This window comes from Apostichopus japonicus, chromosome 20 (genome assembly GCF_037975245.1).
Source record: "Apostichopus japonicus isolate 1M-3 chromosome 20, ASM3797524v1, whole genome shotgun sequence".
NCBI classification, from domain to species: Eukaryota; Metazoa; Echinodermata; class Holothuroidea; order Aspidochirotida; family Stichopodidae; genus Apostichopus; species Apostichopus japonicus.
In genome coordinates this window covers 25,150,638-25,177,781 of record NC_092580.1, presented here as the reverse complement: position 1 = coordinate 25,177,781, position 27,144 = coordinate 25,150,638, and the positions used below count along the sequence as shown (strand labels likewise).

Below are 27,144 nucleotides of genomic sequence, written 5' to 3'. Positions count from 1 at the left end.
TATTTCTGCAGTTAAAAATTACTCTTAAATCTAACAAAACATAACATAAGCTTAAAGTATCTAATATAATATATCTAATATCTAACCATCAAAAGTTACACGCACAAACAGGTGCTACATTAGTCTTTCGATCATTCTTTGCGGTTGAAGAACCTTAGACTTTATAATTCAACTTGAAATATTTTTGTTCAACATTGGTTCCACGTCTATGGATTTGCCCAAGTTTTCAGCATATATACGAATGATGAATGTCCACGTAAAATGCGTGCATGTTTATGATCATGCACACCCATGGGTGGCGATCATCGGGGGACGGGGGATATGTCCCCCCCAATATTTTAGGTGGGGATATAGTATCAAATATCCCCCCCCATATTTGGTGGCATAGTTTTTTTGTGGCTATAAATAGAAAATAATGCGTGAGATTATTTATCCAAATCATATTTGGCGGTGGCTAAAACTTCATCCAACACATATTGCATGAGGTAAATGACTCTTCGTGGTCGTTTCTCTGACCTGTGACCGTATAGCATGTTTTCACTCATGATTAATATCATATTGTCTGTACATCTCTTGTGTATGAGTGTAAGTACGTACGGCGAAGGGGGAGACCGCACCCCCCCCCCCCCCCCTGAGCCTTTTTTTTATGATATCGAAGTTTTAGCCGTTAAAAGAGGTTTTAATATTTGTACACCAATAAATTAATACTGTGTCTGAATTTTTGAAAATTCCCTGACCAACATTCTTCATCATACTTCCCTCTACTCGTGCAAGTTTGACCGCTCTGTTAGGGATTGAAGGGGGTTTTTCTATATTGGTTGTTCATAGATGAAATTTTGTGCAACATATATGTTTTGAAGTGAATTTATTTTTCAAATTCTGAACAAATAATGGGCTTAAAACCTTGAAAAGTGTGGCTGACGGGTATTGTGGGCCGTTACGTAGAATTAACTACAAAAGCAATGATCCACAGGAGATACGGTCGATGAGGTCGAACATGATGTGTGACTGGTGACAATCTTGAAAAAGGTTATAGATGATTAAAACAATTGGGAAAAACTTGGTTCTCAGGCAAAAGTGTACATCTGGTTGGTCATTTTCAAGCAAGAGAAGTGCCATTTCCGGTGATCTGGGGGGCTATTAAAACCAGAAATTTTCTTCTACGCTGCGCGCTAACCAACTACTGGTTTAGCAGTATGTTTAAATGAATCTCTTAAAGCAACCTTTGCTGCGTCCTCCTGGAGTCTTGCTACATGACCGAAAAATCTCAGTTTTCTATGTGCGACTAAGGTGTTTGGTTGGTTTCATTGTAGAGCTCATCGTTTGATAACCAACTGTTATACATATATCAATATATATACAAAATATCACGAAGCGCGCGAACAATTTTGGGGATGAAAGTTGCTACACGCCTGCACCCAAGCAAATGTTCCGGCCCCCCCCCCCCTCCAATATTTGAAACAGATCGCCGCCCCTGTGCACACCATTAATGGTACTATCATTAACAGTATCGTCATGGAAGTAAGATGACTTGTCAAAGACTGGCAAAGCGTTTTCCATTTCGCAATTTATGCTTCGGTTTACAAAGCTCTAATTTCTGTGTATCCATTCAGCCTCATTAACCCACCAAATAATGCAGTGAGCTATTTTCAACGATAGATTTGATAGCTTTGTCATGAATTTCTTTGAAAATGAACGGAGCACATAAGGAAGTATGTGAAAATGAGGTGCATCATACATGCATTTTTAAGGTCATTGAGGTTAGTGCAGCTAGCGATCTTGAAATTTACAACAGAACATTGTTTCCTTTGTCTCGATTGATGATCAATATAACCATGTCGAACACAGTGGAATGGTGATACGGACGGATGAATATGGGTAATTCTCTTGAAATTGGAGTGGAAATTTCACTTCTTATCAGTAGGCCTATAACGTTAGTATACTGTAAATGAAAGAAAAATCATGACAGGTGGAGGTAGAATTGTTTCCTTTTACACTGAAAGCATCATCGAGCTTTTTATCAATCTCGTGCAGGGTTACCTTCGAATTGAATATATACTTGTAATAACTTCAGCATGTCATAAAATGTATGAAATTTACGGAATAACTATCTACTTTTGTAGCCTACATCATTTTGGTTCTTTGCTTGTTTGGTCGATGTTGTTGTTTCTGTCAGGATGTGAAATAGGCCTACTGAGATCTGTGGTAACAATAGAAGGCGCTACAAAAGAAATTTACTAGTTATTTACCTTGAAAAATCGGATAAAAAAGAAATAAACTAACACTCATACACCCTGCAGGCCTACATAATAACTAATCTCAGTTTAGTCTCGTTGTCCGGAAGTGGTAATACAAGGAGCGAAGAAATCAAATTAGTTCTTTTATGTTTTGTAGTAAGGCAAGGTATTCAATAAAACACCTCACTATATTGACTTGAATCGAGTATTGAACTGTATAAACTGTTGGGGTGTGTCGCAGGGCATTTAACGGAAGGAAATGTTAAGGAACTTATAATGCAGTGGCGTAGGAAGGCGTACTTTTGAGTGGGGGGGGGGGCTGAAGACTGATGGCCGGCTTGGGGGAGGGGTCTAAGGGGAGGGGTGTCCCCCTCCCCTTTGGAATTTTTTGCATTTCCAGGTGGCCTCAGATGCAATTTGGTGCAATATAGCACACTTCAACACCCACTCCATTTTGTAAACTTAATTTTGTATTTTCACCTGGCCTTAGATGCAATTTGGTGCTCCAAATGAGATTTTTTTTTCTCATTTGGAAATGAAAAAGGGGTTTTCTGACTTGCGAACCGGGGGGGGCGGAATGATACTTCCGCCCCTCCACATTTTTCACTGGCGGGGGGGCTGGCGCCCCCCAGCCCCCCCGGTTCCTACGCCCTTGTTATAATGACTTGATAAATATTGGAAGGTCATGTGTTGAATTATAATTCTGGTGAGAATCGGGAAGGTTAATATAGGCCTACATAAAACCCGAAGGGGGGGGGGGGGAAGAGACATTGACATAGGCTTCAATCATACACTGTCACCGTGCCCTGTCTACAAGCAGGGACATGATGCTTAAATCTACTTTTTAAGAAAAAGCCGCCCAGGAGAAAACCTGGTCACGAAAACATATTTTGTTCCAGGTTTCGATGTTATGTTACAAGTTGACTCCTACGAGAACTGGCCGTTCCGCGAAATGGTATTGACTGACTTTGCAATAAGCTGAAAAGCGCCGTTGGCCTGTGAGCACTCACTGTCAAGTCAGTTGCTTAGTATATGGTCGCCAGTTTCTTGTCATCTATAAGCCTAAACATGAGTAGCCTGTTCGTTACCGAATTAAGCTTGGAATGGATAATATTGGTTAAAGTGCATATATGATGGTTAAAATGTTGACCGTTCGATACATTTTTTTTAAATAAAGTAAGGTGGACTCAATCTATTGAACTAGGCCTACGCAAGGTAGACCTATACATTATTCTTCAGAAGACTTGTAAAACAAGTAAAACAGCTGCTCCGTGTACTAACTCCAAGCTACTATATAGCAAAACCTTCAATACAAAAAAATCAGTGAATGTGGGGTCCAAATTAAGTGTCCAATGTTGCATATAGTGCGTAAAACCAACGAAATTGCATGATCTCTTTCATGGTGACTGTACAAGTAGAAGAGAAGGTTTTAAATCATGACATGTACCGACACGTCGATGATAACAGCTCCGTACATCCCAGTGCCTATGAATATTGCGCAATTTACGTACATTTGCGCGGGACAACCTTTCAAAGTATCATTTACGAATTTTTTCGAAGTGAATCTTGCATGGAGTTCACAGACCCCTTTGACTGGCCGGCAACGATGCCTGAATTAAGAGTGAGTTTTTTAGTCTTGCGTTACCTGTACTGTTCTTTGAGATAAGACAAATAACTTAAATTCACGTAAGAAAAGCTATCATCTATTGCATACAAATGAGCCGAACTGCATTAGCCTATACTGCCAACTCGTTATGCCAAACACAGTAACTACGCTACACCCACTATTAGTTAGTGGTAGTAAAAGTAGTAACTAGTACTAGCCTAAACGTTTAAACTATTAATTTCATTTAGGCATAGGCCTAACGTTAGTAGTACAGTAAAATCCTAGGCCTAATGTGAGGAACTAAGCGTAAGTAGGCTTACTGCCAGTGTTCCAAAACCTGCATGTAGCATGCACTCCCTGAAAAACAACAATTTGTAGGTCATTCCAAAAAAATTCCTGAATGTAAGTTGGAGTGGCTTGATGTAGTACTTGTAAGTCATAATTTAAGTACTTGCTCAATCCTTCAGTCTTGTGTGGGAAGAAAACATTGAGACTAGCCTAGTACTTCTAGTACTAGGCTAGACTAAAATGGAACATTTTTCTTAGGCCTAAGCTCTGTTTGACAAGTGGTTTATCGGGAACATCCCTAGACTAGGAATTTCACATATATGACATCACCAGTGATGATAATTGGATTGGCTTCTCTTTGAAGGTGCAGGGTTGACTATGTAACACAAATTGCAGCATCCTAGGCCTAACCATGCTATCAGTTTTAATGGAATTGGGCTTACCAAAAGCATAGTTTTGCAAATAAGATGTTGACATGTAACTCAAACTTTATTTTTCATAATTATTCTAATTTTGCAGACAATAGACAATCTCCTTCGTTGTGGGATTTGCTGTGAGTTTCTTAACATCGCTATGATACTTCCAAAGTGCTCACATAATTGTAAGTCAAAGATTTGTTACATTCACATAAATTTTACATTATATTCTATTGTCAGTGATGTTGACAATTTACATGTGAGTAAGGAACAAATTAGTAACAAACAAGACTTTGTACCTTTAACAGCACTTTATTTGCATGTACATAATTTATTCATTATTGGATTGGAAATGCTGTGCAAAATGGGCAAATTGCTACAGTAAACAAGTGCAAAGATGTACAGTATAGCAGTTTTTGTGCATAGAAATCATATTATTTTGAAAAATGTTCAGACACACATCTAAAACATTCTTTCCCATGGCCTTCAAAAAGGCATAATATAGTGAACAAACATTCCAGGTAATTGTCTAAGATAGTGATATCGAAACTGGTACTAGTTCTGATATAAACAAAATGCAGATCTACTCTGCACAGATAAAGTTATACACATCTTTGCAGTGCAACATTCTTTATTTGCATAGTTCTCATCTCACCATCAAATGAAATAATCTACTTTTTTCAGTTTTCTGCTGATGTGACACGAAATTACTTTGAAACAAGTGTGTCAAATATTTGGCCACCATCCATGTTGATCAATGATATTTCTAAATAATGTATTTAAAATTCTATTATGCATGGTTCTGAAAATTGAGAAAAGGTGACAATGGTCGGCTTACATGTAAGATTAGAAAGCGATTCATCGTTTCTTGACCATTTCATGTTCCCTTAAAGTACTACAGACACCTAGCCAATTTGCCCGTATTCAGTACATTTGTTGTGTGTGATAATCTCATTTAAAATCTGTTGAAAATTTCCAAGATATACACATTTGTTGTGTGTGATACTGTAGATCAGGGAAATTCATTAGATATTTGCAAACTATGATGTGGAGCTCAGAAAAATTTCTTGTTTTAGCCCTTAATAAGTTAAGCCCGAATTACAAGCCCACACATATCATTCGAACATGGGGATGTTCCTTTTCTTCTAAAGAAGAGAACTAAAAAAAAATTTAAATCTCCTTAGGCCACAAACCTATGTGTTAACTGTTCAGTGTCCTTGAAGCGAAGGTTCTAAAAACCGAAGAAAAATATAAATAACAGAAAAATTACGCAGTCACTCTCTTTACATCAGCAATGTGCATTATTAGCTAAATATTAAATAAAACTAGCAATAAAAAAAAAAAGACTTTTAAAATTGTCAATCTTTGATGGATTTTGATGGGAGTTGCATTTTTTTTCATGATTTCTAATGCCTATTAGAATGCTTAGGACAATGTTGTTCATAGGTGTCCGTAGACCTTTAAGATTCACTTCAAAGCAGGTTGGCTATCCTTCACAGAGACTATCAGTTGTGGCATACTGTATATAGAGATTGAAAGTGATGGTTGTTTTCATGATCTTTAAATAGATTGTTCTCAGTGTATTCGGAGGTACATGAACTACAAGAGCCAGTGTCCTACGTGCAACACCCCTACCATCGAAGGAGAGATTCGCAACAACAAAGTAGTAGATGAAATTGTTAAAAACTTTGTACAAGTCAGGTACAGTAACACAAGTTTATTTTGAAAAATTAAAAGTCATCAGTGTGGGTGAAAAAAGTTTAGGAACAAAAGGGGGAGGGGGAGACGGGGGTAATAATTTACAATGCAAGTAATACTCAGATATTGAGGAGTGTTCACAGTTAAAACATCTCAGTGAGGAACATGTGTTGATTTAAGGGCGGTACAGTAGTTAAAGTTAGTGGGTGTTCAGTTGCCTTTCCAGCAAAATTAGTGTTATATACTACTAATTAATGATGGTTACATCTGTAGGTTTCTGAATGAATTACTGGCCTGAGTATAGCAATTGAACCATTTGGTTGAATAGCCAGTAATCGTGGGGTAAAAGGACAGTCAAGGGATTAACATTTGGGCCAATGTACATTTTTCAAATTGTGTTATATAGTACCTAAATTTCTCTTCTTTTTTGTATGCAGGCCACACATTCTGAAGCTATGCAAAGGCCAAGGTGAAAAGTCACATGATACATCAGAGATGGTTACTCCCACAAGCAGAAAAGATGGAAAAAGGTTACCTGTGAGTTGTGTTGAACTTTGAAATTACAATTTCCATGATACTGTAGCTTTTGAAGCCCGACATTCTTGCCTTGATGAACGACCCTTTTATCATTTCTGAGCTTTTATGAGGATTGTACAAATGCACTTATAGAACCATCTACCTGTTCCAAGCCTAGTAGCAAACTGGTAACTATTAACTCAGTATACCAGCTCACAATTCACCTTTAATTTCCTGCTTTCTTAATTTACAGAGCATTGTTTGGAATATCTGTCCCAGGACCCAGGATATTGCATTCGTAACAGTGTTGCTTGGTTGAAATTGAATAATATCCATTATCCAGTCCCCAGGTTCTTCCTCTAGGGTTTAAGTCATCCACCCTCGAGAGACTCAATAACATTGTCTGTTCTTCAAGTGTATAGCAAATTCATGAGACCAGTTTGTTGTCCAATAATAGTAGCCTCATATGATAACTGAAATTTGAGTTTAGAGATATATTGCTCAATAAACTCTATCAATCTTCTGTTTCCCCCCCCCCTTTTTTTTTCTTTTATGTTATTTTTCATTTCATTTTGGATGCAGAATAAATTCTCTACTCTTTTAAATTCATGCCAATGAACACTGGACCCTGACAGTCCAGTAATGCACGTCTTGTTTGTTTCCATTAGAAATCTTCAGAAAGAGCATCCTCACTGACCCCAGGAACGACCTTTGCTGTGAAGGAAGCTTCAAGATTCTTTTCCTCAGGAACCCCAAAGAGAAAGCCGGAGCTATCAGAAGATGTTCCACTGAACAGGTCCAACGAAGAGAATATCAGTCCATCCGATGATGCAGATGTGGTCATCATCGAAGAAGACAAGTCGACTTCCCCTACTACTCCTCCTCCTGAAGGTTCTCCATCAGCCAGCACCTCGAATGAAAACTCTGCCACCATTCCATCAACCAGAAGTGATAAATGTAAGCTGCCAGCTCACATCTGTTGGTACTAGTTTCTCCAGAAGTGGACTTTAGTGGCATCAGGAAGTTTACTGCTTAGAATCTATCGTTAAATCTGCTTTAGAAACGTGTATATGCGACCTACAACATGTTTCCAAATCATGCTTGAACAAGTATAAAATAAAATATGGTTGTATTTGATATTGAGCATTGTTCTGCTTTCCACTAAATGTACTCACATTGATCACAAGTTTAATACAGTAGTATTATGCACTCCACATAGTATATCTTGTTGGCCCAAACAGTGATTATTATCATCGTACTAAAGGAAAGCTAACAGTCAATGATAATTAAATAAATGCAAATGTAGGTTTCATCTCTGCTAGATTTAGGCTAAGCAATAATCTTTGGTGGGAATAGAAAGTTAAAACACTCTCTCAAGACTCTTGGTACAGTATCATTTCCAACAAACTACTGTACCAACCAAAACTATACATTATGATGCACCAGGATTTGCTCCAATTCCTGCACTATAGATAGAAAGAAAAGTGTTAAAACAGAAGAAATTTTACTCTTGTTCATGTTTACATTCATTGAAATCCTCTGTGTAGATTGTGTGTACAACTAAGGTTTGGAAGTACAGTAGGTGTAACATTTTGGATATTTTTCTCTTTTAACAATTTAAAGTTATTTACCTGTCGTTATTTGAAAGTATGTTGATCATTTGTTCCTTTTAGCTACTTGTCCTGTTTGTGGTGTTCCTGTGGCACTAAAGCACATCAACATGCACTTGGACTCCTGTCTCAAGAGAAGCTCAGAAAACCAGAAACCTACAAGGTTTGCAGGATTGTTCTATAGATTTCTCTTTTCAGAACTGCTACCTACAGATATAGTACTGCTTGGATCTACATTATCATGTGTTTTTGTATTGCTAAAAGGAAAAACAAATTCTGGGAGTTTGTGGTGAGCAAATACTACAGAATAATATGCTGTCACCAATTGTGAAATGACTAGTCAGAAAACATTTCCATTAAGCTTTGAGAATTTTCAGCAGTGCTTGTATCAGAGTAAGTGTAAACTTATATGGGTTGTACAGACTATACTAAGTCTCAATCTCTAAGTTCTGAATATTCTGGCTCAAAAAGATAGGATTCTAATCCAAATACACCTATATCTGGTTGCTGGTTGATACCCCTATTGGTTATTATTTCATTTATTTGAATTATGACTAATGATTCTATTCCCCACTCAACCCCCCCCCCCCCTACTCCCCCACACATATACATGTCTTGTAACATGGCCTGCAGTAGTTCAATAGCTAAAATACCTGCTAGTATTCGTGGATCTGACCCTAATCATTCATGTTCACAGTTTATTTCTGCTATCATTTGTGTATGTGGCCCTAATCATACAGTTGACTTTGTACAGAATGCTAGAACTTGTGCATGTGACACTGACCATTCTGGTGAGTAACTACTGACATTCATTTATGTTATCTCACCAGGAAAGAGAAGAGGAAGCCACTTCCAAAATTAGTTTATAACATCATGTCTGACAAACAGCTTCGAAAGAAACTGAAAGAGTACAAGCTGGCTACCCAAGGCACAAGAAAGGTACCAGAACTAATTATACTTTCCTGTTTTTGGAAAGATAAACCCTGACATGTTCATATGGGACCATATTCATTGATTGTTATGTAGTTCAATATGTACTATACATCAATGCATTTCAAAGAAGCCATTAACCACTTGTGTTTTATGACCCTCTGAACACAACATGTAAACAGACTTCAAGGTTTCTGAAATTTTAAAATTAAATCAAAGGAGAGGAAATGCTGTGTTCAGTTGTGCAGTCAAGATCTATCACCTCTAGCTTGAACTAGAGCAGCAATCTGCAAGGTTTTAGAACCAAAACCCAGGATCTTCCATGAGACCTGAGCAACTACCCACTAGCACCCAGCGCTCAGAATCAATGCTCAGAATGCCTGATCGTTAAAGCCAGCTTGGATTATGAAATGGATGTTAATAAAACAACTTAATCGGTCTCCATCGACCAACCTTGAAAAGCTGTAGATAATTTTCTAATGTTTGGAAAATTCGCCCAACTAACTGAAAATTTGCCTTGAGGGTCATACCTCTGAAATCCTCTGAAGCACCAACTCACCTTCCATATAGCTTAAACCCTATGGATACACTTTCTTCACTACTCTATATATGTCATAGCTGTCCTTCCACCCTCTTTGCCAAAACTTGCTACTCTCGGAAGAGCTTAGAAATTCATTTGTTCCCTTCACAGGAGTTAATCCGAAGAATGCAAGAATTCACAGTTCTGTATAACGCCCAGTGCGACTCTGACGATCCCATTCCAGGTACATTATTGGTTACAGCAATTCCTACATCAGCATGTAACTGAACATTGATTGGTATCACTCATGTTGATGAATCACATGCAGTGTGCTGAATTATCCTACAGTATGTTCAGTTAAGAATCAGCATATGGTGGATCAACATCTTCATAAGAAATTGTAACAATGTTCCACCATTCACTCTTCCTATGTAATCCACCCCTCCCTCCCCCCCCCCCCCCATCATATATAATAATGCATGCTACCATATGACAGAGACCTACAGTACAATCAAGCTTTGACACTTAATTTGACCATTGGAATAGTTCTTCATATGTATTGCTATGTCCATGTGATTTTCACCTATGGATGCCAAAACAATTTCCAGCATTTTCTTTTGCATTATAATTCGGTCACTGGAATATCCTTACAGTATGCAATGCAGTGATGTTCTGCAGTATTGCTGCTAAATTATATCTTTACTGGACAAACATTGGATTGCAACAAAGTTTATAGTCAATTCAATCAAATGGTTTAATACACAGTTTGGGACTTTGATTATTTGGCAGAATATGTTATCTTCCTTCCTCCTTGAATATATGTAAAACTGAGGTTTGATTTACAGACTGGTACATAGTCTGAATGTTTAACATTGACTGCAAAGTTGATCAGATTTGATTTCTGTCTAAATGGCATACAGACTCTTGCATCATAACAAAGTTTGGTTTCTTTTGTACTTTTACAGTGAATGATGTTATCAAGTACTACGAGAGGATGGAAAAGATTCGGAACAAAGCTCAGCCAAAATCTACATCTCAGGTATTAAATTAAATCTGTTAACAATTGATGAAACGAAAGATGTGTTCAAACTAGGAAAATTTGTAACCTAATTTATTCAGGCTGACAATGACTGTGGCCTCTTTTACTAATTTCAGGCATTCAAGTTGAACCTGGAGAAATGTCAAAATGAAGACGACATCTCCAAGTCACAACAAAACTACTGTAAGTTATATTTATTCTCAATCACGGTAATTATTCACTCATGGCAATGAATAATGTTATAGTAGTATATTAATATGCATATGTCATACATTTATCTTTCCACTTCCAGCAAGCACCGTACCAGAAACTTTAGTATTCTTAATAGAGGAGAAACAAACACAGTAGCATGTGAAGATTAACTCACCTTAGCAGCTCAAAAAAAGCTTATTCCATTTCAGAGATTTTTTTTTAATAGCAAAAAGAATAGCCTAGAGCAAGCTTACATAGGACATCATTGTACAACTTGAACTTTTTTAATTGTTTATTTAGCCTTTGCTCATCCCCTATGGGCATTGTAAATGTTGAGCCTAACATGAAGTTGTCACAGGAGTTGGTACAATGAAAAGGGAAAGTAAAAAGGTGTCACATCCAGGTGGCACTAGACATGACATATTGCAGTGTGACACCTCTCCCCTTCCCTCTCCCCCCCCCCGGCACAAATTTTCAAGTATGTCTCCCATATTCAACTTTTTGCTAATGATATGCTTCGTGGATTAGTTGCTCATTGTAAGCATATCTGTCATTTAAGGTAAAAGAAGACAAAGACAAGTTTCACTCCTGGTTAAAAAGTCTTGATTTATAGGTTTGCATTCAGTTATAGTAATACCATAGTAACAAATTTCAAAATAAGATCAGTCAGAAAGGTGGAAAATGATCAGTGAAATGTGATTTCAGGTACCTGTTATGTCAAGACTTTAATATGGCATAAAATAATGTGTAGTCTATGGTACCTTCTCACTCTTATACTCCTATGAGAGAAAACTCTTCACGTTGTGACAGTATGTAGTTTGACAGTGTCACCGACCTAAACAGATGTGTAATTTGGGCACCACAACAATGAGGTGTAAGAGAGGAGGTGTTTTGAAGAAAGGTGGGGGGAGATAGGACATTGCACACCTTTAAATCAAGTGTTTCCAGTTGTTTACAGGGTGTAGATTTAAAGCATGTGGTGCTAAACAAGCAACAATTACAATATTTATGAAGATGATGGCATCTCTGCATGCAAATAATTTGTTTGGAGTGTTCTCAGCAAACTAAATACGAAATCGTAACTTATGATAACTTATATTATTGTGGTGTTATTCATTAGCTTATGATAACTTATATTATTGTGGTGCTATTCATGTTCTCTCTATCAGGCCTGTGAGTTCATTTTGTTCATGAGACCTGTTTGAAACTGTTTGGCTGTGTAGCTGTTGTTTTAAGACATTAACACTGCTGTCAATCTATAGTGTATTCCATGTCATGATCAACTATAACTTAGCTGATTATCTTAACTGCTCAAGTTTCCTTTGAGCATTGTCAAAGATCATGCTGGCATTTGTATTCTCTGTCAGGTGGCTTAGCTAACATTATCGTAAACAAAAGTATCTAGGTGGCTAATGCCAGCATCTTTGGTAAGAATGTTGGTGACCAACACTTGGTTATGTATGTCAATACTTACAGTCAAACACTCAATGCTACCTAAAGATCAGTTGTTTGGGCAAGCATTCACACAAATTTCTGTCAAAGGATATTATAGTATTCAGCCAAAACAAAGGTCACGACCTCCACATATTTTCTGTCCTGCTATAATACTCACTTTCTAATTCATCCACAGTGCAGCATCACAGTAAACAATTTGACAATTTAATCAAAATTGCCAAGGAGAAAATGAAAAACTCCAAAAAGTTGCCAAGTATGGAAAATGCAGGAAACCTACAGGACGAGCCCTGCAGTGATCCGTCCAATCCATCAAATGCAGGAGTAAACTCCATCAGCGATAAATCCACCAGTGACAATGTAGCAAAACCAGAGCTGTTAGGCACTGTATCTGAATCAAGTGGGCCAGGGACGGAGGTAACTGAAGAGTTTTCTTCAGCAGGAAGTAGTAAAAGTGATGAGTCGGATTTATCAGACTTTGAACAAAGAAAAGAAAATCTTGGAAGTAAACAAACTTCGATAGTATCTGTAAAGTCACTGGAGACAAATGTAGCCACTACCTCAGAGCTCAGAGAGTGCCCACCTTTGCCAGAACTCCCTGGAGGAGACCAAAACGAAATTTGCGATTTAGAACCAGATAGCCCGTCTCTGTTTGATAGTGCATCTATTTCTGAAGAAGAGTTTGTTGACGAGAGCAAGCAGTCAGAAACTTCAGCCGACTCAAACATTCAGATGGACTCTGCTATGAATGATAAAGCAAATTCAATTGAGACCAACCATATGGCAGACCAAACTAGTCCTGTGTTTACTGGCAGTAGGAAGAAGGTGAGAGATCTTCAGTTTAAGTCCACAAATTTGACTGCCGTAGTGTTAATACTCCTTAAAATAGTCTTGTGTTAGATTTTTTTCCAAAAACACATGTATAAGTTAGTAACAATGGCAGATATTCCTAACTTAATTTTGATTAATGAGTCTGTTCAATGATGTTATTGTTCCTTGACATTCAGCTGGTTCAGTGAAATGTACTGCTATGCAACTACAAGGTAACAAAAGAAAATGGTTAGATTTTTGGCAGAAATGCCAAAACAGTTGTAGAAAACTTATGAAATTTTGAAGGAAATATCAGCACTTGACCTACTGCAAAAAGTTCAACATTTCTATATAGATTTACTCAGGTCTAAACTACAGAACTAGAACAATTTACTGTTCAGATTTTGGGTAGTGTTTAGAATATTCTGAACTTTGTTTCTTATAAAGTACTACATGGCTCCTGTATATTATACTGCTATACATATTTGTACTTGTATAGCAGCTTTCATATATAGCATTCAATGCAGAGCAGAAGTCATTGGAAGCCCTTCCAGAGTATTGCTTGGCTAATTCCACCTGTCTTACCTTGTACCGTATATTGCGTTCATAACTTCTATGCAGTAATACATGTTTTAATTGTCTATGTTGATGACTTATCAGACGGAGGAAACAGAAAATTCTTATTATCATGCTAATTTTAGTAAATGCAAAAGCTCAGTTCAAATCAGTAACATTTTCTTAACATGTGATCGTGTGTATAAATGCAGAACCCTTTAAGGCTGGGGTGGGCAACCTTCGGGCCACAAGCGGCCGCCAGTGATTTTTTTGCGGCCCATGAGATGTCTCAAGAAAAGGAAAAAAATCAATCTATTTTACATCATCACAAAAAACGAGCTAGCTGCTTAGAATTTATCGGCACTAATGATGCTGTCAGTTAGGCCTATTATCCCCATTAATTATCAACTGTACTGTATTGACATTATGTTTTTGTGAATACAGATTAAGTACACACGCCTATTGCTTGAAAGTCCTCGGAATCAAAGGTCTGAAATCAACAGCAGGTCATTGGTTAGGTGCGGCCCAGTCAGTTTTTCACTCCTTATACCTGGCCCATTCATTCAAAAAGGTTGTCCACCCCTGCTTTAAGGAGATTGTGTAATAGGAGCCCCTAAACACAATTGATGTACTGATAATGAAAGCTGTAATCAAACTTGTATGTCAGTCAGCAATCAATAATATTTCAGTTGTGTAAATGTCAGTCACCAGTAGGAAGAGAAAAAAGAAGAAATGTTTGGTGTCTTTGAGCATATGGATTTCTTTTCATTTACAAGAAATATTTCAATAGTAGAAACTTACTATTACTACTGGGTTGTATTCAACCAGATATTTGTTTCATGATAATGCATGAGATTCTTCATCCTTATTATTCATCCAGTGCATTTATTCCTTTTTGCCATATTTACTGTAGTAACTGCAGTCGAGTGATAATAAAATTGGAAAGAGCATTCAATATTGTACATTGACCAATATCTTTCATTGTGCAGACAGATCCCTTTGATTGGAAGCCAAAGAACTTCTTACTCAAGTTTAATCAGAATCTCTATAAGATGGTAGATTTTCTGTCTGTACCATTCTCTCTTCATATATTCTCTATTGCCATTTTGGATAACTTACAACAGTGCACCAAGAAAGTTGTAAACAGCAGTATGTAGTCCACCACTGTAAACATTTAAGAGGTGAAGCAGGGGTCAAAGTCACAAGATTGAGGCCCACCATTCAGACAAACTAGTTTAAGTTGATCAGCACAGTAATACATGTTCAGGTGTGCTGGTTTACTGGATTCTGGTTGAACTGTGCCAAAGTGACCAGACCTGATTGGTGACTGAAAGTTAACTTTAGATATTCATTCACTTTGTTGCAGGATATGGATGATACTTCCAATTCTTATGCCAGCTGTTCTTCACCAAGTTTGGCCCAAGAGCATTTAGAACCTGCATATCTCAAAAGGTAGAGTTTCAATTTATCTGACATATTTAACACGTGTAACATGGTCAACTGTAGCCATATGTAGGCATCCTCCTTGCTGTTCTGATTTTGTTTTATTTATATACACCCAGTCTGAACTATATGATAAGCTTTCATCGCATAAAAATTTGATGCAAGTCCAAAACAACATAACGTAATGCCTTAATTACTGCCGTGTGTTACTGCAAAGAAACTCCCTACTTTACCAATATGTTAATGTCTCAACCACATCATTCCTTCTGTTTTTATACTGTTCAAATCTTTAGCACTAAGCTTGATACTGTAGGTTGACCAGACCAATGTACAAAGATCAGGGTTGAGTATGATCAACTTAAAACAGACCAGACTTGTACATCTCAACATAACAATGCAACTTCCAGTTGTGTTTATGTGGAATTAATTGTATGTAGAAATACAGCAATGTGACCTTTGGAAATGTAATATCTTCCATCACTTTGTGTAATAGTGAACCACTACTCAAGACCATATCCAAATTAACATTTCATGCATTTTCGTAGTACTAATTATCCAGTTTTGTAACTCCTGATATCAAGAAATGAACATGAAGTTGGCCTTTGCAAAGGAGGGCAAAGGGCTTGATGGATATCATTATGATAACATATTGCAGTGTAATTCCTGTACAACTTTGCAGATAAATGACAGCTACTGCAAACAATGTTGTTCTTACTAAAATGAACATGACATGGTTATCTGTGGTTTGTAATCTTAATTACATTACAGATAGAAGTGGAATACCTTCCCACTCAAAATATGTGTTATGGGCACAGTGGTATTGATTATTGCCATACAGGGTGCTTGTTGAAAATATATGAATTAAAGTTGGGTTGGTAACTAAATATCACGAGGCAATTTTGCTAAAAATGTGTGAAAACTGTTAAATGAGACTTAAAACTTCAAAGCCTTTAATTTTGAAATGAAATTCCTGCATACCAGCTCATCTTTTTGTCATTTATCCAGTTCATACAAATTTCACATATTGTGAATGCGCTTAATTATTACTGTTTGTTCTTTGTTCGTTAGGGATGGGCCGCTGCCCCAGAATAAGTTGAGGAGAAAAAGGAAGACTGCTTTAGAGCAACTGGAAATGGATTTGTCCAATGTGACCGAAGATCTTGGAAGACGAGCTAGCAAAAGAAACAAGAAGATGTGAGCAATGCAATATGCTAACTGGTATCAAATATGCATTGACAAGTGTATTGAGTCCTCCAGCAATCTTTGCAACAAAGGAATATGGGCAGATAGGGATGTAGTCTTACTGATAACACCCTATTACATTATGCTTCCAACATTTAGCCTCAAGCCAAGCAGATCCACAAGTTTGAGCAAAAGAAGTTTTCCTAGTTTGTATTCAGGAATATTTTTATCTGGTTTTTGCAAAGCCGGGTTGGATGAAAATTGGGCATATAGCTACACAAATTCAAAGATGTATAGCCGTGTTTGTGCACCAAAGCACATATAATTGTATTATTTTATAACAGAAACTTCATAAACCTCATTACAGCTACCTGCAAAGTTTGCAGGTAGCTGTAATGAGGTTTTATGAAGTTGCAAACACTTTAAGTATTCCCTGGCGTTAATATCACAACTGATGACAAGCCTTCGGCATGGAAGCTCAGTGGGCCACTCTTGGTACACGGAAGTGGCGTTGTGAAATAGCAAGCTCTTTTCATTTCTTAATCCGACTGATCTTGATATCATTGATTTTTATTGCTTTAAACCAGAGCAAATGTCTGTACAGAATTTGTAATGAATATCTCAGCTGCCTTAAAGGCATTGAAGACTCGCCCCAAACCATTTGCCATCCTCTGAAAAAGTTAACTTTCCGTTGCTTGCAAGTGAAGTTTTTTTCTTCTCGCTTCTAAATGCAGACAGTAATGAAACGTGGTACCTTGTTATCTTTTATTTAGACCTGAGATGTCCATCGCTGCTATGTACACTGTGTTGTGGGTATTGACCGCAGCTGTATGTATTGGCTGTACGCTAGTGTCTAATTACCTACGGTAGCAAGCTGTGTGTGTATTTTCTGGGATCGATGGTGGTGTCTAACACTTCTGTTACACCATTTTCGAAACTAGGTCAGATTACTGGCATGAGACGTTTCTTTGTGCGCGAGTCTTCACACCCTTTAAGTGGCTGAGAGTGGTCACGAGCTATGAAACACAATACCAAATGTGTTGAATTAACATTAACACGCCTGTCATCAATCATAAGCATGAAGTCCTGCTGCGAATTCATTGGTCAGAAGTCAGTGAAAGAGATTCATTAAAAATTGTTAGTTTCATAAATTATTATTCAATTAACATTAATGAAACACAGAATCGATCAATGCAGTATGTAAAAGAATGCCAAGGCTTTGTTGTAGTTTGCTTTTTATGGTTTTATAGAAGATTCAAGTCTACTGCATCTGCCTAAGGAAAGTGTCAGTACTATGGAGTGCAGCATTACTCTGCAGGATCACAGTACATTGTGAAGAATTGTGCCAGTAAACATGTTTGGATGTAGCGAATGAGATTAAAAGATATGAGCAGAGCCATGCCTCAAAACAACAATACCTCACCAATTCATTGCTTCACATTTAATCTGTGTAATGTACACCGTCACTAGTCATGTTAATTGAACTGTCCTTGCGAGACATAAAGAAGTGTTGCAGAATAAATTACAAACAAAAATTCTGTTTTGGGAATCTGTTAGCCAGTAAATGTTTTCAGTTATTGACGATATTCCTTGCACAAAACTGGACACAGTCATAAGCCGCATTCTGCTGAAATATGAGCCATACACATGGGACACTATTGTTATCATACCATTGTTATTATGATATTACTAGACTCATTATAACCACAGTTCTATTACATTATACAAATACTTGCAGGGTGGACTTACTATTGTATTTGTGTAATTGTTTTAAAGCAATTAACTCCAAAGACAATAGGAGGATAACTTTATCACCTACAGTGCCTATTATAAGAATAGTCAGTTTATGTTCATGTTATGCACTAGTATCACTACACGGGTGTGAAAGAGGTTGAAGATTTAGTTGTTCATAATTTCTTACAGATGAAACTCCAGCTTCAGTAACAGAAATGGAGTAAGAATCAAACAGATTAAAGTATTCTCCCTTTGTTTCAAATTAATAAATCATAATTAAAATGGAATATTCAAAACCAGTGTTGACAGTGCCTATTATAAGAATGGTCAGTTTATGTTCATGTTATGCACTAGTATCACCACACGGGTGTGAAAGAGGTTGAAGATTTAGTTGTTCATAATTTCTTACAGATGAAACTCCAGCTTCAGTAACAGAAATGGAATAAGAATCAAACAGATTAAAGTATTCTCCCTTTGTTTCAAATTAATAAATCATATTTAAAATGGAATATTCAAAACCAATGTTGACAGTGCCTATTATAAGAATGGTCAGTTTATGTTCATGCTATGCACTAGTATCACTACACGGGTGTGAAAGAGGTTGAAGAATTAGTTGTTCATAATTTCTTACAGATGAAACTCCAGCTTCAGTAACAGAAATGGAATAAGAATCAAACAGATTAAAATATTCTCCCTTTGTTTCAAATTAATAAATCATAATTAAAATGGAATATTCAAAACCAATGTTGACATATTGACTGTATGGTGTCACACAGAATCACCTTCCCTTCACTTGATATCTTATTGGACCAAATTTAGCCCTTTAAAGATCGAAAGATTACAACTCTGTAAAGATTTGGGCAAGCTATAGAATTCAGTTATGATATGGATATGGTTATCCTAATATATGATTTGTTTAATGAGACAATGTGGTTTGCTCTGCTGTTCTGAGGACCTTGCTCTCAAGGGCACTTTATACTTGTTTTGAATTGTCCTTTCATGTACACAGCTGTTTAGAACTAAGATTCCTTAAGTTGGATTATACAGCACTTTTAACTTAACATGCATGCATCATTACATCTGCACACAGATACACAAATATAAATGAGAGATTATGAGTCATCACATAAAGGCCTTCATTAACTGAAATTTATTTACACATTAAAACATGCAAGTGCCCAGAACCATCACACATATCTAATGATCTGATGAGGAAAGATACCTGAAAGAGTGTTTAAATGAGTTACATATTTTTATCACAAGTTTATTCATATAAGAAGTGAAAGAAACATATATCACAACGACTACATCGGTTTTGTAATAAGTGGCATTAACTTCTCTTATTTACAATGTAAAATCAATTTTATATGTCTGTGAAATACAGAGTGATGGTGAAATGACTTATTGGATTGTGTTCATTCGTTCCATTTCTTCACAGCATCACCTAATGGAGGCTCCTATTATTATCACAGCTGGTATAACACACAACACCGCAAAAATCCCTTCATGGACAGACTTATATTTATATCCTGATCAGTAACCCTTCTGTAGCATCTCAAAATCCGATTTTTTTTTTTTTTCTTTCTTACATCACTTTATCACAAGTTTACTATTTGTTCAGTTTACAATGAGACAGTAGAAGCCTAGAGGCTGCTCCAGCAGCTTATCTGGATTAAGCTTAACGGGTTACAAGGCCTGGATTAAGCCCCTTTACTCATCCTCCAGTACTATAAATAACAGCTTTAAGTGACACAGTCAGAAAGTGTGCATCATCAGTTGATCCATGCCCAGACATACTCAGCTCTTTAATGGACATCTTGCTTGATATTACACACTCCTCAATGGATATGGAGCATCACTGTACCCGCTGAGCCATCAGTGTTGATGGACAAAGGGTCCAAAGTATTAAGTCATCCCGAAGTCTTTTATGCATCTATGGCATTACCATGCATGATACTCCACACAATTTGATGGATATGTAGCCAACATCATACCCGGTGATCTGTCACAGATCCACAGCATTAAGACATCCCAAACTAGATAAATGGAGCTGTGGTCTCATCATAACTAGTCTTCCACGCATTTGAATGGATCAGCATTATCTTCATGCATGGTATTCCACACTCTTGGACGGATCCGTAGGGAATAATCGCTGACACATTGTCATTAGTCTCTTCAGTCCCTGAATGTATTTCCTTTGAGTTTCGTCATTCAACACATCTGACACGGAAGATTAAGGCAAACACTAGTTAAACAAGCAGACCTTTGTAACACTTTACCTCAATGCCATCATGGGGAATTTATTTAGTGTGGATAGGTAAGTAAACCTATATGAACTTATAACTTATATGAACCTTCCCATTACTCTTTTAGATTGAAGATTACACTAAGTGATACATGCAGTTATACATATAACACTAAGCAAGGCACTTAAGAACGTAACTTCTGGTTCTGCCGTGTCTTGAATGCTTACAAAACACCTTAACTTCCCTGCAGCTTCCCAACAGGCCCTGTAGTAACCCCTCCCTCTAAGAAGGGTACCTATTCCTGGCCCTGTTGTAACCCCTTTCCTAAGAAGGGTACCTATTCAGGCCCTGTAGTAACCCCTCCCCTAAAAAGGGTACCTATTCCTGGCCCTGTAGTAACCCCTCCCATAAGAAGGGTACCTATTCCTGGCCCTGTAGTAACCCTGCCCCTAAAAAGGGTACCTTTTCCTGGCCCTGTAGTAACCCCTCCCCTAAGAAGGGTACCTATTCCTGGCCCTGTAGTAACCCCTCCCCTAAGAAGGGTACCTATTCCTGGCCCTGTAGTAACCCCTCCCCTAAGAAGGGTACCTATTTCTTTGCCCTGTAGTAACCCCTCCCCTAAAAAGGGTACCTATTCCTGGCCCTGTAGTAACCCCTCCCCTAAGAAGGGTACCTATTCCTGGCCCTGTAGTAACCCCTCCCCTAAGAAGGGTACCTATTCCTGGCCCTGTAGTAACCCCTCCCCTATGAAGGGTACATATTCCTTTCAAAGATGAGTTACTTCTACTTGGACACTGCTTGACCAGCAACCACTTTAGTGAACGTGGAAAGAACCCTAATTGAACAAAATACAGAATAATGTTTCAAGATAGTAAAATTAATATTAAAAAAGGTCAGTCAAATAAGAATGTACCCATGGAAAACCAGGCATCTCATTCCAATAGCCTGATCCAACCTCTCCCTTCACCCTCACTTCTTCCAATCAAGCCCCTCCCATTCACTCCACCTCAATCCCTGTAGTTACAAAACCAGTTTCAAAAGGATACGAGCAACGTTCTTTGAGTAAATCTTTTCTCTTCCAGTTCTTGCGTGGATGCCCACCATGGTTACACCAATGGGCCATGGTGCATTACCAATGGCCATCTGTAGGTATTCGTCGTTGGCCTTCACATACTCTCTTTCCAACATAAACTTGACAATTTGAACCAAGCTATCCAGTAAATCCGGTGGTAGAGTCTGACGAAACAAGAGGCAAGAACAAGAATCATGTAAAGCAAGTAACCGCTAACAATGCATCCGTTGAGCTTGCACATAACTCTTGGGTCCTTTTGCTATTATCATAACATAAAACGTTACAAACTTTGCTGCATATTTAGAGTCGAGCCAAAATCTATGTCCTCTCATAGACTCCGATGGCTACATTTTTTTCTGATAAATGCCACTTTCTATGTTTATTTCCAAGAATTTAGTGTGGAGACAATGTGACACAATTAAAACATATAATTAGTAGATTTACTGGAAATGTATGAATCCCTGTGTATTATACAAGCAATTTACAGTCATGAGTCGAATAAACAAGGTTCTACTGAAAATGTAAAATTACCAACCTTTCTCTTGAGCTTTCTGACCAATGGTTCTAAATAAGCAGATGTCTGACTGTAAGTTGCTGTTTGTAGCTTTCCTTTCATATTCCTCTTTTCATCTGTTTGTCTTGAGTTTAAATCCTCAGCCCATCTTGTCTGGAGAAACTGATTGTGAACATAAAGGAATAGCCAATATTAATTTACAGACTGTTGAGCCAATGTAGTACTAAAACTGGTGTGTCCACAATGTGCCGAAAAGACCTTATATAAAAGAATAAGTGGTATGGGTTACAAACAGCTTTTTAATGGATCTTGATGAAAATTTGCATGGAAGACTCAATCAGCATCAGTCCTGATTCTAGTGTTCCTTTAAATAAGAACTAAATACATTTTACTTCCATTATTTATAAGACAAACATTGATCTCAAAACTTCACCATACTTATGACTCATCTAATGTCGTTATAAATGGGATTGTAACTTGTTTGCACTGCAGCAATTCATGCTTGTTTGTTCTTCAAAACCCACAACATTCCTTGCTTCATTAATATATACATACAGTATATATCATATTCTAATGGGAAATACAATTACACTCAAATAGATACTGTAAATCCTTTTCTTCTGACAAGAAAGATCTACCACTATTCCAAATGCACCTTTAAAACTTGAAGTCCATGTATGAAAATTAAAGTAATTTGGGTTAATATCATCAGTGTTACAAGACTGACAAATTTCCAAATCGTTGAAATGTGGGAAAAAGTAAACTGAAGTTATACTACACTCTTGACAATATGAAGACACAAATTAGGGGAATTACAGTATGTCAATCACCCTGATTAGAAGAGAATAAAGCAAAACTTTGTATGAACCAGCTCCATGCAAGTTTGATTTGTGCTTGTGATACTATCACAGGTTACAACCCAGAGCTCCCACACCCACAAATACAGTTGGAATTTGAAAAGGCCTGATGCTTTCACGTATAAATTCCCTCACGTAGACATACCCTGATAAACTTTGTCACGAGTTTGTTGTCATTTTCTTCTGTTCCAACTTGCTGTGATAGCTCGAGTAATTCTTCCATGGTGGTCCCATCTTCATGTAGCTTAATATCATAAGCCTTGGTGTTCTCATCTTCACCGTGTCCTTTCACCATTTCTTCAAGATACTGCTGGTCTACCTTGTCCATGGCATCTTTGAAGTCATTCCTCAGACCCTGCACCAGAAGCAATGAAAATGTACTTTTTGAGTCTTTCCCAGAACGGAACGTAGCTCATAGATTGTAACTTACCATGAACAGTTGAAGAATGGCAATCAAGACTCATCTAACAGTACAACTCAGATACAGTACAATGTATTCCAAAGTTTCCTAGCAATCCAACAACAGAGAGATGTAAAATGATTTGCCTTATGACCGATGGATGGAGTCTCAAAGTTTTCTGGCAGTCTGTGACATTTTATGCAAAAGTCTTCATGCACCACTTGAATGGGAACATCATAGATTATTATTGAATATTAATGTGTCAGTACAGTAACTCAGTACTGAATATTTGATAACTTACAAAGAGCCGACATAAACGCTCCTCCACACCTTTAACTGCTGATTATCTGTTACACCACTACACAGATAATCAGCAGTTAAAAGACAGATGTACTGACTGACAAACTAGCAGACAGATGCACTGACGGACAAAATAACAAAACTTTGTATCCCTAGATGACAAGCTATTAACAAAGCTTCACTTACCTTGTTGACCTCTGGGGCTAACATTTCAATTCTTCTGAGACGATAAAATGCTTCAGAGTTGGTTTCTCCAAACAATCTGATTGGTTCTCCTCTTTCTCTTAGTCCTCGAATAACCTTAAAAACAAAAAGTTCACTAATGCTTATCATAAAAAAAATATGAAACTTTGTTAAGGCAAATATTGACGCATTGCAAAAGATTAAATCAAACAAGGTTAGCAAAGTCTTATCTAGACTTCTTAACAATATTATTCAACATCCATTTTTACATCATTCGATGAAAACTTGACTCTTTGCATATCAGATTTTTTTTTTTCAGTAAGATGATGTTACCTCTTGTCTGGAGTAAGTAACCTCTGTTGCATCCTGATCCGTAGATTCTAATCGTTTCCGAGATGGGCCAACTTCTGCTGCTGGATCCTCGACTTCATCCTGGCAAAAATGACAACATAACATACAACATAACATAAAATGACATGATATGATATGACATGAAAAATATGTACTGTAGATCATAGTTACTGTATATAAGATTATTAGTTATAGTTAATACCATTTTTTTCATTATTCCATATGTAAATAACATGCATAATTTCAAAGTTTGGTGGATTAATGTAATACATCAATGTTCTCAGCTAATTGGTTAAAGTCTTTCAACTTTTGAGTGTGGTGCCTCTTGTGCCATATCAAATGAAACACACATTGTAGACTTAATGAACTAACACATTTCAGCCATGATCAATAGTTCCTTTCGCTCAGATGCTAACCATAACCATTGTAGTCATGGGATGTTTGTATGTAAATGTAAGTGTACGTAGGTATCTGTGCGAAATAGTCTGTAACATTTAGTACAAGAGACATATTTCAAACAAAATTTGTTAAATTTTGCATGTTCCATTAGTTGCAATATTTTCAAGTCTTGAAGTAAACATCTTCGTTACTCTCCGTCGTGAGCTCTGGGACACCTTCATTCCATGACAAATTATCATTTTTGTTTTTCTTACATTGTGACCTTCAAAGACAGAAGCTCATTCATTGACCTTAAGATTCAAGCATTAAAAAATTGAACTTACTTTCTTATAACGACTGAGGTACTCTTCTCTCTGCTTAGTCATGAGATCCCCTCTTTTGAAGAAAGTTTTCTTGCTTGTCTGAAATCAAACATCAACTATCATTGGAGATATTGCTGAAACCATTAAGCCAAGTCAAAGAGGAATAGATGGTTATTCTGAACTGACCTTACTGAAGGTGGGCACCAGTGTCACTGATACAGTACATGTAAGAATCAGTAACTAGTGTATAAAATTAAAGTTTGTTACCTAAGACATAAATGTAATCATCCTAATCAAATTGTAAAGTAGAGAATCAATATGTGGACAGTGGAGGGGTTTCAGGTGACAAATAAATACTGAACAGGCTTTGCTTCTATTGCTTAATCATCTTATTAGGCTCATCTTAATATTATTAGGCCTATATTAGTTGCATAAATGTAAATTCACAGCGTTTTGTCCTATTCCTTGTTCCATTTTGTTCAAAATAAAGTACCACAAAGTATAACCATGTGTACAAGAATGGCCCCGAATTTGGGCAAAAGCCAGCTTTATCAAGTCTTGTACAACCTAACTATGAGGTTGAAGTTAAGCGAACAGTTACTTGAAAAGATGTTGACCTTGCCTAATTTAGCCCACAGACTTATAGTCGACCAACATTAGACTTCAGCCTAGCCTAATGTAAATAAGTAATAAGTACGCCTGTAGCGAATAGCTTTCTGCTTTTCTAATAATGTCGTGAATTTTAACCTTTTAATAGTCATGCTTTGAGTGCAATCAATATCACATTTCTTTTCATTGTACTACACATATTACTGATATTAAGTGCTTACCCAATCATCAAAGGGTCTACACTTAAAAAGACTGAAGTTGTTAGATTTCTTTTGTTACTGTTGTTACAGTATATGTGTTAATAATTACAATAATGTAATACTGTTTTGGTTATAAGTAGCCTAACTGTGTTGAATACTCATTCATTTTCATGCCTGTCTGTGTTTGAGCCAAGCAACTCTGTGTCTTGTGCCTTCTCTATCTGTTTAATCTGGTTGATGGTTGGGTTTGGTGGCTACTGTTTACGTTTTAGGCAAACGTGTAGATACTGCTACCTTCCACGCCTATGTAATAGCCTAGGCCTAGGTTAGGTCATGAGTAATACTTCTGACTTAATCAAATAAAACTTAGGCCTAGAGTAGGTAGCATCATATTTCTTTACTGTTGATTCAACATCTTGTTCCAGTTGTCGCTTTTTTCTAGCTATTTCAGCCTTCAGGAAATCCATGATCTTGCTTGCACTAACGTACAAAGTTGTTTCACACAATACAATAGTCGAGGAAAAAATCCCGTCTATTTGGGACTGCTATCCTTCGACCCGGTTCTGCGACACAAAACCATTGCGGTGGCATACTCTTATTAGTGTCTATATCAATTCGCCCAAGTGTTATCCATTGAACTGGAAAAGTGCCGAAAGGCATCAGGAGAACATCTTCATTGATTTGTTATCAAGACAAATTTGTTTTTTGTGGCTTGGAAAGAGCATGAATGGAAGTATATGTGGTGCAAAAATTGGGTCAATTTAGGTAATTTTAGACCAAGTTAGGTCTCCTAGGAGCAGAGTACGAACAAATGTTTACTACTGAGTATATAAAGACGTTTGTTTACAAGTGACGAAAACTTCTGGCTTTCAAAGCAAAATCTCTTCACGGTCATAATACAGAAAAATGATAGTGGTATGAATGGACAACTTACCAGCTATCCAGCGATGCAAGGGCGGCGGAAGCACTTTTAATCTGGGGGGGGGGGCACCGACGTCGAAGGGCACTTCGACACTTCGGCACTTCACAGAAATTTGATTGGACTGATGCAGCCTGATATTTAGTACCCTTTAAAACTCTTATTGTATTATCTTATTTGCGTATACACATCACTCCATCAACGCCCCCCCCCCCCCACCCTCAAGGAAAAAATGCATACTAGCACTGCAATATCCAATGTGCAAATTAGGAAACAAGGAACAAGTTTTTTTTCGAGACAAAATGAGGTGAAATCATTATAAAGTCCCTGCACACGCGATCGATACATGCATGAAAGCAAATGAAATATGTCAAAATACGAAAGGATGGGGTAGGTTATGGGATATTAAAACTATACTCATTATTCATAGTAGGCTATAAATGGCTTCTGCTTATTAAAAAGTTACAATATAATATAGCAATGCATTTTTGGAAATGCATTAGAATTTTTTTGGGAAATTGAATATGCATAATGGCACTCACCAGAATGTTAGAAGCAGTTGCG

The 27,144-nt window shown here is 37.2% G+C and overlaps 2 protein-coding genes across 2 annotated transcripts; one reads left to right on the top strand and one right to left on the bottom strand.

Annotated features, from left to right (window-relative positions):
- Window positions 1–3,689: 3,689 nt before the first annotated feature.
- Window positions 3,690–18,587, top strand: LOC139960856 (E3 ubiquitin-protein ligase RAD18-like). Its single transcript, XM_071959487.1, has 13 exons — window positions 3,690–3,858; window positions 4,651–4,732; window positions 6,116–6,248; window positions 6,683–6,782; window positions 7,430–7,718; window positions 8,435–8,534; window positions 9,202–9,310; window positions 9,993–10,065; window positions 10,787–10,860; window positions 10,977–11,043; window positions 12,683–13,329; window positions 15,236–15,321; window positions 16,381–18,587. The coding sequence occupies exons 1-13, from the start codon at window positions 3,808–3,810 to the stop codon at window positions 16,508–16,510; spliced, it is 1,941 nt and encodes a 646-aa protein (XP_071815588.1). The 5' UTR covers window positions 3,690–3,807; the 3' UTR covers window positions 16,511–18,587.
- Window positions 18,588–19,355: 768 nt separating this feature from the next.
- LOC139960857 (pre-mRNA-splicing factor 18-like) lies at window positions 19,356–26,449 on the bottom strand. The gene is made up of 8 exons (XM_071959488.1): window positions 26,063–26,449; window positions 24,874–24,951; window positions 24,134–24,232; window positions 23,804–23,917; window positions 23,063–23,272; window positions 22,082–22,222; window positions 21,521–21,710; window positions 19,356–20,448 (listed from the first exon to the last, which is right to left on the bottom strand). Exons 1-8 carry the CDS (start codon window positions 26,126–26,128, stop codon window positions 20,333–20,335), a joined length of 1,014 nt encoding a protein of 337 aa, XP_071815589.1. The 5' UTR covers window positions 26,129–26,449; the 3' UTR covers window positions 19,356–20,332.
- Between the last annotated feature and the right edge of the window lie 695 nt (window positions 26,450–27,144).